The sequence below is a fragment of the Octopus bimaculoides genome, chromosome 6, assembly GCF_046866305.1.
Source record: "Octopus bimaculoides isolate indiv1 chromosome 6, ASM4686630v1, whole genome shotgun sequence".
NCBI lineage: Eukaryota > Metazoa > Mollusca > Cephalopoda > Octopoda > Octopodidae > Octopus > Octopus bimaculoides.
In genome coordinates, this window is record NC_142933.1 from 57,501,606 (window position 1) to 57,520,518 (window position 18,913).

Below are 18,913 nucleotides of genomic sequence, written 5' to 3' on the forward strand. Positions count from 1 at the left end.
TTGCAATTTGTCTTGATGGAACAAAAGTCCCACTGCTTATCATCACAAAAGGCAAAAAAGAAAAAATAGAATGAGTTTCAGGTATTTATGTCCTTGAAACGGAAAAGGCTTGGTGCACACAAGCTGTTACAAGCTGTGGATTTAACTATGCCACTTGTCTTAAAAAGTTCTCAAAGAGGTCTTTTAGTCTGGGATTCGGCCACTACTCATCACGCAAAAGATATGAAAACTTTCCTTTCAGAAAGAAGAATTGACCACATAATGATTCCTGCAGGAATGACTTCATATCTGCAAACATTAGATCTTGTCATAGACAAGTTCTTCAATGATTACTTGTGGACGGAAGTGAATGAATATATCAAACATAGAATGGGGAGAAAACAGCATGGAAACTTTGTCAAACCCAACCTCCAAAAAGTCGTGAATTGGTTGAAGAATTCATGGAATAAAATTACTGACAGTTTCATTGCCAATGCACTATGAGCAGGGTACTTGGACAAAAAGTGTTCATTTTAGGAAGGCCATACTGCCAAACATGATAGATTGGGGTCCATGATTCTACAGAAAATAGATTTGCAAGAAATTCAGTGTAAAATTTGGGGTTTGATAATTCATGACAATGTTCCAGAAGAGGACGAAATGTTTGTACTTGACTAAAAACAATAAGCAAATAAATAAACTTTTGATAACTAAAAACATGTTTCCGTTTTACATTTTTTTCTTTTTACATGAGGACGTGAGGCTTTTTTGTCTTTCTTGTATTTTTTCTGCAAAAATATAAGCCCCCCCCCCAAGCTCTAGTGCGTTTTTGGGTCTTGTTTTCAAGGAAACACGGTATACACACACACACACATATATATATATATACACACACACGTATATATATACATGTATTTATGCGGTGTGTCTTTGTGTCTGTTTGTCCCCCACCATTGCTTGGCAAGCGATGTTGGTGTGTTTATGTCCCTATAACCTAGTGGTTTGGTAAAAGAAACTGATAGAATAAGTACTAGGCTTATAAAAAATAAGTTCTGGGGTTGATTTCTTTGTCTAAAAACCCTTTAAGGCAGTGATCCAGCATAGTTGCGGTTAAGTGACTGAAACAAGTAAAAGAATTGACCCCCAGGACTTATTCTTTGTAAGCCTAGTACTTATTCTATCGTTCTCTTTTGCCAAACCGCTCAGTTACGGGGATATAACCACACCAACCTCAGTTGTCAAGATACCCCTTCACGACGGGCTTCTTTCAGTTTCCATCAACCATATCCACTCACAAGGGTTTGGTTGGCCTGAGGCTATAGTAGAAAACACTTGTCCAAGGTGCCACGCAGTGGGACTGAACCCAGAACCATGTGGTTGGTAAGCAAGCTACTTATTACACATCCACTCTTGCGCCTATATATATATATAGGTGAGAAAGTTGGTATGTGAAAGCACGTGGTTGGATGTATAAAAGATAAACAAGAGTGAAAAAACTACAGAAGGCTTGTGTTATATGGTTAAAGTATATATTTAAATCGTTATGTTAGAAAATGTTATAAAATTTTGAGTATAGAAACATTGTTTTTAGCGAAATAACCAGTTTCGTATTTTTTTTTTCAAATTTCTCTACCTGCATCGTAACATGTCTTTGCTATGGTGTAAAATATGGAGTTCTAGACAGGGTAAGGTAATCAGGGAATTTTTCTGGTATAAGGGAGATAATCAAAAATGTTGGAGATGATAGGGCTTGATTAATCTAACATGATTTGGTTTAGAAGGAATAGAATGTTAAAAAGTCATAAGGTTTTGCTTTAAATTTTTTTCAATGAGGTGAGTTTCTGTATTTCAAATTGTTAGAAATGGTTAAGTTTTGGCTTATATTTTTCAATGAAGAAGGTTTCCTTATTTAATCTAATTTGTGTTGGTGTTCCAATGGCACATTGATAGAATGGAAAGATTATAAATTGTGGTAGCATTTGTTTTGCGCATTTCTCAATATGTTCACTAAAGGGTATCATTCTGTATTCTGGGAATGCAATCTGCTGTCGATGCAGAGTGCATCTGCGTCTGAGCGATAATCCTGTGGACCCTATGTAGTTTTGGTGGCAGCCCGAGCATCTTATGACATAAATCAGGTTTTCTGAAGCACAAGTAAAGTCAGATTTGATTTTGAATTTTTGTCCCTCTTTGAAAAGGAATTCTGATCCTTCTAGAAGGTTTGGGCATGTTGCGCAATTTGATCGACCACATTTTTTTCACTTTTGCATCTGTTATTTTGGAAAATAATTTTGCCTTTGTGAGGATCTTTTTTTGTGATTTTGGTTGTTTGTAGCTTTTAATGATTTTATGTGTGTGTAAAATTTCCTTTAATTTGGGGTCCTTATGTAGCATTGGTAAATTTTGGGTGATGATGGTGAAGGCTTCTTTGTTTCTGGGGTTGTATGTGGATATGTACGGCAGTATTTTTGGGGAAGGTGTGCTGCTGTGTTGAACTTTTCCTAAGTTTTCTATGTCAATTTGTGATGCACGTCTGATTCCATCCTCTATGAGTTGAACTGTCTAGAACTCCATATTTTACACCATAGCAAAGACATGTTATGATACAGGTAGAGAAATTTGAAAAGAAAATACGAAAGCAGTTATTTCTCCAAAAACAATGTTTCTATACTCAAAATTTTATAACATTTTTCTAACATAACGATTTAAATATATACTTTGACCATATAACACAAGCCTTCTGTAGTTTTTTCACTCCTAATCGAAATCGAGTTACATTGGACACTAAAATCCACTTGCGAAGACCGGTTGAGGCAAGTGAAATCGAAATCGAGTTAAATTTGACACTAAACTCCACTTGCGAAGACCTGTTGAGGCAAGTGAAATCGAAATCGAGTTAAATTTGACGTCTGGCACCCATGCCAACGTTGTCTCCCTCATTGGACACGAAACTCAACTTGCGAAGACTTATTGGGGCAAGCGAAAGCGAAATTGTGCCCAGCGTCGCCTTTCTGGCACTTGTGTCCGCAGCGTGTGTAAGGACTTTCAAGCGAGATCGTTGCCAGTGCCCCTGGACTGGCTCTTGTGCAGGTGGTACATAAAATACACCATTTTGAGCGTGGTCGTTGCCAGTACCGCCTGACTGGCCTTCGTACCGGTGGCACATAAAAAGCACCCACTACACTCTCTGAGTGGTTGGCATTAGGAAGGGCATCCAGCTGTAGAAACTCTGCCAAATCAGATTGGAGCCTGGTGTAGCCATCTGGTTTCACCAGTCCTCAGTCAAGTTGTCCAACCCATGCTAGCATGGAAAGCGGATGTTAAACGATGACGATGATGATGATGATATATATATATATATATATATATATATATATATATATATATATACTAAAATTGTGTGTATTTGTGTATGTATATATATATATATAGTGTATCTGTATATGAGAAAGGAGAGAAGGGGACACACACACAGCTTCTCTTTTTTTCTTCACACATTTTCTTTTTCTTATATGTAAACATATACATTGTTTTGAATATTTGCTGGCTAATCTGTATGGTAAATCAATACTTCTCTTTGAGTTTTGCTATCTTGTCTGAGAAGACCAAAATTTAACTCTACCATTTTTTTTTCTTTTGTATATGTGTGCTATGGACTTTTGTTGCTGGATGTCATCACAACACTTTTCCTCCAGTACTTATCCTGACCCCTACTGGTCGACTCATCTGTGTACAATGGCTAACACCTTTAACACCCAACTGCTCTTTCATCTCTCTTTTGCTTTTTTTGCATGTTAATTTTATATATTCAGCAAACTATTGTTGCCTCATTTTTCTCCATCTTTTGTAGATCTGTATTCAATGCTTGTATTTCTTTATCCTGCAATATCATACACCTTTTATTGTCAACAAAAGCAGCAGCTCCTTGAACTTTTATCTCGTTATTGTTATAGCTACTTTGTTTTTCAGCACTATGTGCAACAAGCACCAGTTCTAATTAAATCTTCTATGTAATAGAGCCTATCAACTGCGTTTAGTGAGTCATCTGAACAGGTCACCACCTTAATTTCATGGGTGTTCCTGTTGCTAACTATTCCTTCAGATGTTTGATGTCCTGATTATTTGTCAGTGTGCCAGAGATCCTAGTACATTGTGTGTGTGTGTGTGCATGCGTGCATGTGCATATGCACACATATGCAAACCCTTTCTACTTTCATAAAAGGAAAATGGCAAGTATATCTTTATTACATTAGGCTATAAAAACATTTCCTTCTTGAACATGTGGTGCTTAAGATTTCTTTTTTTAAATTAGCCAACTCTGATGTTCATTAAAATGTTATCTAACACCTCTCCCTCTTTACCTCTCTCTCACACACGCACAAACACACTAGGAAAATAAGAAGTGGAGAAGGAAGGGACATGAGTTTTTTTTTGCTTTTTAGGATGCTGGCCATCATCATCCCTACTGTGCTTACCATTCACTTAATACCATGTATTAAAACCACTGCCTTTATGGGCCAAAGAGGGACTCTTTATGTAGCCAGTCAACTTGCTAGAAGTAAGTGCTAATTCTCCTTCAAATCACAGCCTACAATCTTTAATAGAGTTAACCCTCTGACTTTGCCAAGTAACATTCTACCATACTTGCTATTTCTAATGTAGTGGAAATTGTTCATTAACAACAGTCTTGCCCATAACCTTCAGTCTCCTTCCTGAATGACTATCAGTGCAGCTCTAATGAAGTCAAATCTACTGGAGATGTGTTCTCCTATGATAATTGGACTTTTGCCGTTGAGAAATTTAATAAAAATGTTATTTCCTTAAACATCAACAAAGCGCTGACATGCACCTACAGATTCCATTCATTTTTCATCTTTTGTAATAGGTAGCTTCTTGTCAGATCACATCATTATCACGTGTTGATTAAGCTTTCTCTAATACATTCGAGAACTATTTGCTGTCATCTAACAACATGCGCTTCTGCATAGATGATACCACTTTTCATTCCTCCACACCCAAGCAGTATCTATGTACAGCCTGGATATTTCATGTCAAATCTGCACTGACACTATGAACAGAGACCTCAAAAATGCCCTCCCTATCACTGTGGATACTCCTGATGAATAAACATTCCAAATATAGCTGAAACTGCATCACAAAAAAAAAAAAAACTAGCCTTCCTCTCTAGGGCCAGAAAATACTTCAGTTCCCAACAACTAATTCTTTATAAAGCTCAGGTGAGATCCTTCCCACATCTCAAACAATGTTGCTGCTACGTACTCAGACATCCTAGATTCCATCCAAAAACAGGGCACTCAACTAATGTGTTACATGGCTTACCATTATATCTCACCCACAGGTACTCAGATGTTCTACTGCTACAATAGTCTGCTCATCACATCTGACCAGTCTCATGTCACTGCTATTCTGGAATACCCAAAATGATCATCTTTTCTCTTGTCACCTATATTGTCCCCTTGCTACCCAGTCTCTGCACTAACTGCTACACCCAGTACTTCCTCTTCAGAACATTATTCTTCTGGAGTTCCCACCCTGCATGTTTTTGTTGCAGCTATTGACTTGCTCAAGAGGAAAGCCAATGACTTCAGTTTCACTTTTATTTGAGAGCCTGTGTTGGCTTTGGACACAACTCTTTCTAGCCGCTAAAGCAATTATAATTAGAAAAAAAAGCAGGTTGATAACATACGCTTATATGCCCATAATAAAATAGAATAGAGACAACTAGAATGTCTTGATCAGAGATCTGCTTTATCAGGGTTTTACTGGGGTTACACAGCAAAAATAATCATAACCTCTTAATTCTTTTCTTTAGTCTCCTGCCAAATTGCTGATTTACCAGAGTTTTGTCAATTCTTAGGTAATGTACAGGTAATATAAGTAGATATGAAATTATTGCTGGAATGCTTAAAATATCTGCTGCAGTAGTTACACAGAGAGAGAGAGAGAGAGAGAAAGTTATAGCCCATTTAATTAGGAGCAGAATTTGACTAGATGAAATGTAGTTTTGGTTTTATGCTAGGGTGAAGTACTACAGATGCCATGTTCTTAGTAAGTCATCTGCAGGAGAAGTATTTAGCTAAGTGCAAAGCTACTGTAATTGGCATTTGTTCATCATTTTTCTCTAGGCCATAACAGAGGAATTTAAGACCAGCTACCCCTGGAAGCTACTATACACTGGTGATCTTGTTCTTATAGCAAATTCTCTAATAGAATTAGAAAAGAAATTCCAGATGTGGAACAAAACCGGAAATCAAAAGGCCTTAAAGTTAACTTGAAGAACAGAGTTCTAGTAATCAGGGAAACAGACAGGACTCTACTCCCTTCAGGTAAATGGCCCTCCTCATTGTGTTGTAAAGGTGTAGGTAGGAATTCCATATGGTGTAACCAGTGCAGGCTATGGGCACACAAAAAGTGCAGTGGAAGGCTAACTGAGAAAATAGTCTTTGTATGCGGAAGATGTGTGGAAACAATGAACATTGACACATGGGAAAAAAATTTTTTGGAATATATCTATTCCCTGGATGTAGTAGTTAGTTTCTATTAGTAGTTGGAGAGGATGTTCTGAAAGTGTGGCTCAAAAAGTACCCAGTTTACACTAAGGTGGATGGCATTAGGAAGGATATCCAGCCATAGCAACCAAAGCTGTTACTGGAACTTGGTGCAGCTCCATGGCCCACCAGATCCTATCAAACCACCCAGCTTATGCCAGCATGGAAAATAGACATTAAATGATGATGATACTTGCAAATATAACTTACCTTCTACATTCACAACCATAATTTTACTTTTCACATCTCCAGCGTTTTTTTCCTATTAAAATTGTACTCACCTTTTGAGCTGAACAACGTGGTACAGATTATTTATGAACTCTAGACCTGGACCTATTTTATTATAATGGTATCAAAGAGTCTTTTCAATAAGTTTTCTATACTAATAGTGATTTTACTTCTACATTAGAAATAGATCAATGGCTTCTAGATTCAGGCTTTCTTTTATGGGGTCTTGTAATCAAAAAAGAAATCTGTTCATACAGTGAATTCTGTGTGTCTTGGCACTCTAAATGTTATCATGCTGTGTTGTGCATCTGGTATGGTAACCAGTTTGGCTGGGTGCAATTCATCTAATTTTATAAAGCACAAGGGAGAAGACTAAAAGTAAAGTGATGCTGATATTATAACATGTTCTCTCTTTTCCCCATAGACACTTTTACAATATGGCAATTTGACAATATTTGTACTAACTCAAAGTTGTTTGCTGCACATACCTTAGTTTACCAAAATCTCAAGAACAGGTACCAGATCCCTTGATGGAGTCTTTACATCTGTTAGCTTGATAACCTGACCAGTGGGAGAGTTCTCTATCGTCGGCTTAATAACACAAAATGAGCTAACTACAAATCCTTGACATCGCATCTTTACTTAAAATTTATGTATTGCAAATTCCTTATTTTTATGTTCCAGACTTCTCTGGCTAGTATTTCATTGCTTTAGCAAGATAATGATCAGAGGCACTTTGGTCTTGAGTCCTGCTATGGTTACCTTAAGAAGTGTAAAAAGAAAATATAAATTAATTTAGAGTTTTAGTGTAGATTTCAATATTTCTTATGTACATAGACTTTTACATTCTGAAAAGTCCTTCTCCTACATCTGACTTTAATGTTGATTTTCCAATAGATTAGAAAACTTCTTTAGTCTAAGATGAATAGAAATATGTAAAATATGTAAAATAATTTGTTTATTTCATCACCATTAAGAGAATGAACAGATATGAGAAGGAAAAAAAATTCTTGATTCAACTTTGATTTTTGTTATTTGTTAACATTTCATGAACTAAATGATTTATTATAGTTTAGTGTTCATGTAGTCTTATTATATTATGCCACTTTATCTACAAATGCATGCATATTCTCAGACACCACTTGCCTCTCACACCAGTGCATAGACATGTTGAGACCAGAACTTTAATGGATGTGAAGTCATAAACACCTGTTTCTCCTGTTAAACAGAGTTGTTCCAGGGAGCTCTCTCAAGTTTACAGAGAAGATATTCCTCTGAGAATTGATATTCATGAACCTGTTTTATCACCATTCCTGTGGGTCACCAAATCTTTGAGGGATCAAGAACAACTGCCTCACAAAGTAAAAGACATGGTGGCCTGTTGGGATTGGGAAAAGTTACAGTTGTTGTTTAGAGATATACATTCCAAAATTCCTCCAATAAGATTTCAGGTTGGTGAAAAGCTGTTTATTTCACTGCTAGTGAATGCTTTGGCTATCCTGTAACCCTAGAGTTATTAAAATTCATAGCATTTTTTTTGGTTCCATCCCAATTATTTAAACAAGAATTTGTTGAATTTTTTCTTAAAATATTTTTTGCTATTGTACATTTTTTTCCTAAGTTGCTTTTTATTTTGTTAGTAACTATATATACAATTACTTCAGTCTAGTTGTATAAAATAATTATAGCAAATTTTGTATTGCATCTTGCCAGAACATGTAGCTGGTAAATATTTGATTTATTCAATGTAATGGTGCTTCTTGATTGATTTTTAGGCTTATATATTTGTAATTGTCAATGTAATAATGGTACTATATAAGAAATTTAGATTCATTTGGGCATGTGAAATTCTGTAGAGTAGTTCCAATTAATTTAAGTATGTTTTTATGGAATTATTCAGCATTGTTCTTTTATAATGAATAAAATAAATAAATTACAGAGGTGTACTCGCATGGCAAATGTTTCAACCTGACATTGTATGTTGAAACTAAAATGACTACAGCATGGAAGACACACATTTGTCATTCAGAAACATACAAAGACTTTTAACTTCACTTAAATATTTATTGATTCTGATATGGTATCCAAATTTACATTGCTCCAAACTGCAACCTGGTCACTGACAATGTTCCTCAATAAATGTTTAAGCAAAGTTTGTGTGTTCCTGAATGGCTAATATGTGTCTTACATGTTGCAAAATAAATTTTGGCTGAAAATAAATACAATATTGTGACCCATAATTTGTCTATTAAATAAATTAGATAATTACTTTTAATTAGTGACAATAATTTGATTTAGTAAGTTTTTTTTATGCTATGTACATATGACAGTTTACTTGATTGAAATCTCTTTGTTTTGCTGTTTAGCTTTCATTGTCTATTTTATATTGTCAGTTAAAAAAAAAGAAAAGAAAGAAAAAGACCCCACTTCCCCTGCAAGCAATAATCATAACACTGGTTGTACCTTTTATTTTTCCTCAGGATGAAACCGATTCTGGTTACAGATCAGGTCCAATTCCGGATGAGATTTTACCAAAGAAAGAACCAAGTGAAGCAACACTTAATCGGGAGGAGCTTAAAAGTAAATTACAAGAATACAATAACAATGTTCCAAATGCCAATCTCGCTCTAGTAAGTTCTCTTCACTTACATATTTGTTTCTATTTTTCATGTTTTATAAGAGTAAAATAGTTTCCTTATCAGTAAAGAGAAGATCACTAGTGTTTGTTTTATTTTATGTCACTTTTGCAAGGAATTATCAATAAACCATGGAAAACAAAAGATTTGCAAAGCTCTTTCAAAAGGGATAAGTATGGATAATTCCATATGAAAAATACGGAAATATTTTTTGTAAGTGGGATGTGATATGCATAATTTCAATGTGAGGTAAAACTTTTGTTAATTGCTGATTTAAAAACAAATTTATTAACTCCAAGTAGCTGTAGCTGACATCCTGTTAGCAATTTACATTTTATTTACTTGACAATAAACAATTGCAGCGTGGAAGGTGTTTATAAGCCATTTAAAATAACACACAAAAGCCGTCAGATTCACTTCAACATTTAAATTTAATTTGTCAAAATATTTTCGTCACTTTGAGACCGCGACCTGTTCACTGACAAAATTGTGCAGCACAATTTTGTCAGTGACCAGGTCGTGGTCTCAAAGCGACGAAAATATTTTGACAAATTAAATTTAAATGTTGAAGTGAATCTGACGGCTTTTGTGTGTTATTTTAAATGGCTTATAAACACCTTCCACGCTGCAATTGTTTTCGTTCCAGCACACGATCTCAGATCAGGTCACTTGCTATGCAAGTACATATCCGTAATTACTTGACAATGCTATATATTAAATATCAAAATCTTTCACCTTACATTTATGGCTTGATTAGTAATATATTTCTTCATTAAGTGGTGTAATAAAGTTTATTTTATCAATTCCCTGCAATTATAACTTATAATTTTTACTTTCTAATACTAGGTCCCTTCAGTCATACCCAACTATAGATTCTGGCATTGTGTATCAAAATCATAGGTTGCTCTTTGCATTGCAGAGCACAACACTTAGTTTTTATGTGACAGCCAAAGCCTTTAGAAAAAAGATAGGCATCCATGCTTTAGAGCTCCATTTTAGGTTTCTGAAGGTTTTACTGCCTTAGCCTTTGCTTCTTGATACAGCACTCAAGTTATTTAATCATAAACTGTGTGTGTGTATGTAGGTCCTTTGTATTTCTGCTAGTACTTCTGTTGTAACCTAATATTCTAAGATTCCAGTAATGCACCAATTCTAATAGTGCATAAGTTTCTAAATACATGTTAATTTTACAATGTTAGTATTAATTGCAAATGTGAGACATTTCATCTACTTACAGCTAAGCTGGACTGAGTCATTGTGGATTATGTCTTCATTAGCACAGTGTTGCTGACTTCCTTGGTTTGTTGTCCAGTCAGTATTCTGAAAACTATATGGTAGATCACAAGTTGGGCAACAGCAATGTAATAATCTGGGTGGTTTGTTTATCCTTCAAATTGATCAGTAGTGCTCTCATTGCTATAAACAGTCCAGTTAAGTGGCAGAGGTAGACACCTTGGAAACTACCACCATGCAGTCTTTTAACACATAATTGTTATTCACTTCCTCATTTGCTATTTTGGCATCTGCTGTGACTTGTTGGAACTAAAGCTTTTAGGCTCTGTTTCCTTTTTAGTGCTAACTACTTGGCCATGAAATAGGAATGAAACCTATAATGAGTTTGACAGACAAAAGCAAGTAATGTTATGTCTTGTTCATAGGCATAGCACAGCAGCTGTGCTTATCCCCATGTGGCCTGTCGTAGTTTGCAACTCTTCAGTAATAAGAACAAGAGAAAAGAAAAATATAAAACAAAAGTTACTATACAAAATAAATTTGGTCAAGCACTGAACCAAAATGTCTGAAAACTTTCTAGAAAAAGTTGAGGTCATTAATGGACTTTGATATTGTTAGTAGTGACGTACCAATGACCTTCCAAGATGATTTTAAAAATGATGAAATGTTAATAATTCATATAGTTTAAAGCTAACAGATTTGCAACTGGTGACTGACAATCTCTGTAGTATTGAAACTAATTATAATTCCATTTTAGGTTAGAGTGCTAACCAGTTTACACTATCGATATCAGTTCTGTTGGTTAGATGTATGGAGTTTGGAAAGTGGTGTGTTACTGTATAGTATCTTGACCTAGTAATGGACTAATTGGCTGAGAGCCAGAACTAGTAAGCATTCCAATGAATTAAAACCAGATTTGATTTTTTAAAAAATACACAGGAAAATACCTATTATAGTATTGTTTGAGAGAGAACCATATGGAAAACACATTAGTGTGGAGATGATGTGGAATGTAAGGATAATAATGGCTCATGGGGGAAGCAAATATTGAATATTAATTTGCTTTTCAAGCTTACACAATTTTTTAATGAATGTAGAGTAAAGATTATTGTTGAATGATGTTTGAACTAGTATTACTGGTGTTATTATTTTCAGCCAATAAAATATGGTAAAAACTAGTAATCATACTGAAATATTTTTCCTCACTTTTTCAGTGTGTGTGTGCGTGCATGTTCACATGTGCACTTATGTTTGATAGCATACTGGCCTATATCAATCCTCATAAAGATGCCATCTTTATGTCACGTATCTACATAAAGAGTGAAACAATCTTTAGCCTATCTTTCTCCAGGCTATATAGAGGGATTTGAGTTCAGCTGTAGAAGGTAACAAAATGTCCTCACACCAGTGAGTTGAACCTCCTTTTGGTGCCCAGTTATAGCTTGGTGATTTAATCTAACAAGAGTGAAATGATGTATTTCTAGACATTGCGCTTAAGTAGGCTGACAATCTATAAACTCAGGCTCCATAAACACTAACAAAAAAAAAAATTAATCTATTGGCACCAATAATTACATTAAGGTACACAGTGAACCTTTGTTTCAGAATAGAATTATTGGTTATGAATTGAAATATTGAACTAAATAATAGTTAGTATTGCCATGTCATTGAAACTTGGGTTTTGAGAATTCCTTGTTTTGCCATAACATTTCTGCCAATAAAATAATCTGTATTAATTCTTCGCCTTCAAGCTATTTTTTTAATTCTTTAACTTTGGAATGTTTTTTAAAGAAAGAGGAAAGGTATCTTTAATAAAACAAAGTTTTCATGTTGATTAGTTAGAGATGTAAATTGCTATATACTCTGTTTATTAAACAAAATGGCAGTATAATAAACATTTAACAGGTCTTTTTTAGATTCAGTATATTGAGAATGCTTTGATTTGGGAAAGAAAAAGGAAATTAGTTTTAACATGAAACTGTTTAATCATATGTAATTGAGTCTTAACAAATCTAAACCTGTAATGAATGTATGGTAAATAAAGCTACTGAACCAGTCAGTACATCAAAATTAGGAATATTTTTAGATGCCTTTGGCTTTAAAAAATGTTAACTTGTATATCAAAATTGATGACACTCAGTGGAAGATATCAGTAGATTCATGAAGAATGAGCCATTGTGGCAGTATAAGAGAAAGTTTGGTTTTTAGTAGACTGAGAACTGGCATTTTTGTTAAAATAGATTGAGTGAAAAAAAATTCTTTTTTGAATTTGTAGCATAGTGTTTTGATGAAGTATAAATTTATATTATAATGCCTCACTTTGCCTGATTGTTAATATATGCCATCCCTGCTTTAATAGTCAAGAAGTTAGCAGCAAGGAGAGTATAATTGTTCCTAAAGTATGTAGATAACCAAATTTCGAATACTATAGTACATTAGTGAAAATTAATGTGAAACATTCTGTGAAGGGAAGTGGGAGGCCATATACTCTGCAGGTTGTCTTTAACTGAATAGAGGGCAGAGTAACATTATCTGGATGAGGTTAGGTTTCATTGATGTTTGGTTTGAATTATCATTGTTTGGTGCATAGAGAAAGCATCAACAATTTCAAAGGGCTTCATTCATAGGAAAACAGACCTGGAAAGTGTTTAGTATTACTTTTACTCCTTTTACACATTGTCTTACACTATCATTTAAATCTGACATTTATTTTCATATACCAATGTTTAAAGTCATCTTACTAAAATATTCATCATCTATGGTACGTTACTGGTATAATTTCCATTTATGATAGTACAGATTACACAACCCTACTCTGACCTCAAAAATAATAATTTCAAACTCTCTTTGCACTATATCTTAATAATGTAACACCAAGTGCTTTCTCCTTTTTTATGTTTGAAGAAAAATGTACTGTTCTTATATCATAATTGAATAGTTACTCTGAAGGGAACCTAACTGTATAACACCTGTTTAAACTACTTGTGAAAATCTCTAAAATTGTAGAACCAGCCAGCCCATCCAAGCGTAGAAAACAGCTGTAAAAGTGTGTGTGTATCAAAGCAATATTTATTTTCAAATGAAACTTTGTTTACGTAACTGTTTATATAGTAGCAGGTTCACATGTTATATTATCTGACACTAGTGTTGGTGTATAGCTGTCAGCTTTTTGATTTGCCATCAATATCCAGCTGAAAATGACATTGTTAATGTGAAGAACTGACATTTCTGTTGAAGTTGTTAGCTGCTGAGAATCTTACTTCTGATTCAAATTTTCAAGGCAAATTAGGAGAGTGGTATGTCCTAAATATAGTTCAGTGTTTAGTAACTTGATCTTGACTTTTACCTATGTAAATAGCTCTGCTGTTGTAATCTTGGAGTGATGAATTTTTCCAGTAACTGTTTACTTTGCTTAGATGAGGACAGTAAAAATGACTTGAAGAACCTAGATTTTGAGATATGAAGACAGGATTGAGTTGGTTTCAGTATGTGTTGGTCTTATTGAATATAATGTTTAGTCATTCAAATAATCAGCAGTTATGTAGTTGTGTTTATCAATAAACTATGTTGTTTGTTTATGTTGGTGAGAGGAAAATTGAAAACTTGTATGTGCATACATCATTTCATTCATCAGCCTTATAATATGAAATATGTATTTGTAACTGTTGAAGAATATGTTTAAGTGCTTGTGATGACTGCTTTGCCAGAGTATTTTGTTTATTTCTACCACTTGCATAAGTGAATAATGTTAGATACTTAGATTTTTTTCTTTTTTGTCTGCTAATTGAAAGGAAAGAAAAAGATATTTGTTATCAGTTTTATGTATGTTTTTTCTTTGCTGACTTGTTTTTTGTTTCATATTAAGACTTATTCCCCATTTTGTTTCTGTGGCAGTTCTTGACATCTCTTGATCATAAAGGTTAACTATTCAAATATTTTGGGGTTCCATCTGGTAGAATTTCACAGATAAATTTTCTGTGGTTTATATAAGATAAAGTCTCTTAGTTAGCCATGTATTTCTGATCTTTGAAGGAAAATGGAAGGTGATATGTGGAATTCTATCTTTAGATCTAATTAAAGTACATCTTGAATTAGAATAATTTTATTGGTTATCATTATGTCATTATGGTTTCTATAGCTTGAAGACTATGTAAATTTTTATTTTTACCAGTTACTGAGGTATAATTTAATGTAATAAATAATTTGTCTATTTTATTTCACTGCATTATGTATCTGATTAGAATCGTTGACTTTCTCCTTTCTCATTATTATTTTTATCAACACACCTATTTGTTCCATGTTTTATTATTTCTCCCTTTATAGTTTTAGTCATAGTTACCACCATCCACATTTAGCTAGTGACATTTTTTTTTTATTCATTCACTATCTACTCTCATCACATCAATCTCAAAGTTTTAATATTATAAGCCACCAATTCAGAATTGTATTCTTGTTCATCCATTACATTTAAAGTAATGAACATTGTATAACAGCTGGCCAGGTTGGATTTCTAATTGCACTTATTTTAGAGAAACCTATGATAGTCATAACTACCATTTCTACAGGCCTTATAATCATTAAAGTTGATCAGCCATTGATGATACACCAACTTGGTAAAATTTCATGCTAGCCAGTAAGAGTCAATTGACATATATTTCTTTTGTAATGTTTCTTCTCATCTATTCCTCTATTTCTTTTGTAATGTTACTAAGAAATTATTAATACTCAAAGGTACTGGAAAAAAAAATACTGTTATTCTGAACGATATTTTAATAAATTAAAAGTTGCTGGGGAATAGATGTGTGGTATGATGACCTGAAAGGGTTTAAGTGCTACAGTTTTTGGTAAGTCTGAAATATAGTTATAAATATTTATCAAGAAAATAAGGTGCATTAACAGCATTTAAATTTAATCATTTACTAACTTGTTGTTCATTTTGTTTAAATGATTGCTCAAATTGTCTTCCCTCAACTTTGAAGGAGACTGTTTAGCACCCACTCCTTAATGGAGGGCACAGGTATAGTTTGAACTTGTAATCTATGAAGCAGCAATTCACACACTTTTTATTCAGTTGCCATATTTTCTTTAAAAACAAATGTTTTTAATAATTCAAACATTGTTCTGTTCTGTAACAGATAATTTCTTGGCATGCTGAATACCTGATCCAATTTCAATTCTTAGCTGAATGCAACTGTAATCTTGATATTAATATAAATTTTTAGTGTTAGTGCAAACCACAAATTAGTCATTTCAGTTTGCTCCAGAAGGATGAGTTGATCCCAAAATCTAAAAGTCATTAAATATTTTTGACTTCAACCAATTTGAAAACACTCATGGTTGTATGAAACAAAACTTGTTTGTTTTTAAGTGTTTATAACTTTCCCTCATAAAAAGTATGATGGGTTTTTTTTTTGTTGTTTTATTTTTTTTTTGTTAAATCCAAGCCTCAGCTGTATAATGTAAAAAAGTTATTTTGATAAATTTTCCCAGCTTCTTGATTATTTTAGTGCCATTGGAACATATAGGCAGTGTACTTCATTAGAAGTGAGTTAATTAACTGCTCTATTCTTTTTGCTCCCTTTTCCCATAAGTTTGATCTTTAAGCATGGAAGTTTAATGAGTTGAACATACTGTGAATCATTCACGAATAGAACATTTTTTGGAACCACAGTTATTGTCAAAGCTATTTATAAAAGATGGCTGCAACCTAATATTTTTTTTACTTATTACTACTGTCTGAAATCTATTTCTTGTGAAAGAATAATAACCAATTGGGCAATTGTACTTGTGTATTGTTAGGTGAACATCTGGAAATAACTGCGTGTATTGTGTATCAAGTTATTCAGTTTTGTCTAAAGGTGTGTGAAGTTATAAAGTTATATTCACTGGACAACATGCAACCACTACTAGATTAGGATATGGATAATGTGATCCTGGCTTTTCTGTACATAGAAAAAGATGAATCAGGACTGATCTGGAGTTAAACAATAGCAGCCACTCAGATTGTTTACAACATATCTACAATATCCATGGCATACAAACAAAGAAGCAAGGTAATGCACAAGCACACTTAGGGCACTTGCAGTTACCATCTTTGGTTCACTCAAATGAAACAGCAGCAGAAGTATATAAAAATATATTAGATCCATCATAGGTTGTGTGAGTTATATCTGAATTTCTACCCTTGCCCTAGATTCACTACAGCAAATCACAAGCTAACTACAAAGAGCACAAAAGAACATACATCACATTGTCACACAGAATGCACACAGAATAAAGCCACAGATCATCTGTATAACAAATCAAAAATACTTGAAATGAAAAGCCATTTTTACATGTGATGGGCACTGTATTTTATCTCAGCTAGTTTCAATGCACACAATCCCTGCAGTACAAGATCTGTCATCTAAAACACTCAGACACCTCTTCATTACTAACAACTCAGACTTAAAAACAATCCCTCCCATCCAACTTAGATAAACACAAGGGCAACAAAATAACTTTGTTAATCCTTCAGGCATATCAACAGAAATAAATATTGACCAGTCTTTCTCAGCTATTTTTGTTCCACATCCCATTTTGATTTTTAAAAAAATGCATTCCCACCATAAATAGACGAAATGTGTGTATTTTTAAAAGAAGCTTGAATTGAAACTTTATTGTTAATTTTTTTCAATTGTCACGCTTTATTCTGAAGTAACAAAAGGATGAATAGGAGAGAGGGTAATGGCAGAAGATTAACTAGGGTGAGAAAGAGAAGGAAATGAGAGTATAGGAGTATCCAAAATGACTAGGGTGATGTAGTAGAAGAGAGAGAAATGGAAATGATTATGTTAGATGTAATGAAAAGAAGAGAGTAATGACAGAGTATAATGAGAGTGCACATTAAGGGGAGATAGTAATGACATCCACATGTTTGATAGTATGATATAGTGATAGGTGTTGATAACAAGCAACTTGAGGGAAAAGGAGTGATGGCAGTGGAGGAATATATTGGCTGCCAGCAGACATGGTGCACTTCCTCATTAGAAAGACAGGTAGTGTGATATGAATGGTAGGAGCAGAGGAATTGAATATGGACAGATGTGAGAGGTGTGTGCATGCATGCATATATATATATATATATATATATATATATATATATATATAAAAGAAGGTTTGGAGGTGATGTACAGAAATTATATATTACAAAAAATAATAAGGTACTCAGATATCTGGATGGTTGTACATTTACAGATTTTTATTAATATGTCACATGTTTTTATAAATTAGCACTTGCATCCATTCTTGTAGAATCTCCAGATGCTAATTTATAAAAACATGTGACATATTAATAAAAATCTGTAAATGTACAACCATCCAGATATCTGAGTACCTTATTATTTTTTTCTAATATATATATATATATATATATATATATATATATATATATATATCATTCAACTATGGTAGTAGTTGAATAATATTCTTAACATAGTTTTTTTGTTGCAGTTAGCGTCTTCCAAGCAGTCTCACTAATTCAGTTTTAATCGAAATCAAATTTAGTTTTTTTGAATTATGTTTGACTAGTGATAACCTACATTTAGGCATAAAATACTTAAAATCTGGTGCAATACAACAAAAGTTAAGAGAAAAAATGTATAGACCAATCTGGTTGACTGATGGGTAGTAACACCCAGCATTGACGCTTTGAATCCACACCATTCTTTTAATTTTGATTGACCGAGACCTTTGGAAATATGCTGTGCGTGAGAAGACCCGGCAAGCCAAGTAAGATCGTTGCCAGTGCCCCTGGACTGGCTCTTGTGCGGGTGGCACATGAGATGCACCATTTTGAGCGTGGCCGTTGCCAGTACCGCCTGACTGGCTCCCGTAGGATTTTCGAGTGAGATCGTTGCCAGTGCCCCTGGACTGGCTTGTGCGGGTGGCACATAAAAGACACCATTTCGAGCGTGGCCGTTTTCGTGCGGGTGACACGTAAAAGCACCCACTACACTCTCTGAGTGGTTGGCGTTAGGAAGGGCATCCAGCTGTAGAAACTCTGCCAAATTAGATTGGAGCCTGGTGTTGCCATCCGGTTTCACCAGTCCTCAGTCAAATCGTCCAACCCATGCTAGCATGGAAAGCGGACGTTAAACGATGATGATGATATATATATATATATGTATGAAAGAGAAATGTTAAAGGAATATATTGGTAAAGGTTTCATAAAATTTTATCCATTAGAAAAAAAGATATTTAATTTTAATTCTCAAATTTTTATTGATT

The 18,913-nt window shown here is 34.0% G+C and overlaps 2 protein-coding genes across 4 annotated transcripts in view; one reads left to right on the plus strand and one right to left on the minus strand.

Moving 5' to 3' along the window:
• Positions 1-9,588, plus strand: part of LOC149135138 (uncharacterized) — a 111,313-nt gene extending 101,725 nt beyond the window's left edge. Inside the window, exons 3-4 of one of the 2 annotated variants that reach the window (XM_089353944.1) lie at positions 8,006-8,227; positions 9,257-9,588. In XM_089353944.1, the coding sequence (XP_089210070.1) occupies positions 8,006-8,227; positions 9,257-9,466 (432 nt within the window). In that variant the 3' untranslated portion in view covers positions 9,467-9,588. The remainder of the gene's footprint in view (positions 1-8,005; positions 8,228-9,256) is intronic. The other variant, XM_089353946.1, reaches the window with a different exon arrangement.
• Positions 1-18,913, minus strand: part of LOC106878752 (ras association domain-containing protein 5) — a 247,897-nt gene that overhangs the window by 191,482 nt on the left and 37,502 nt on the right. The gene's annotated exons all lie outside the window — the stretch shown is intronic.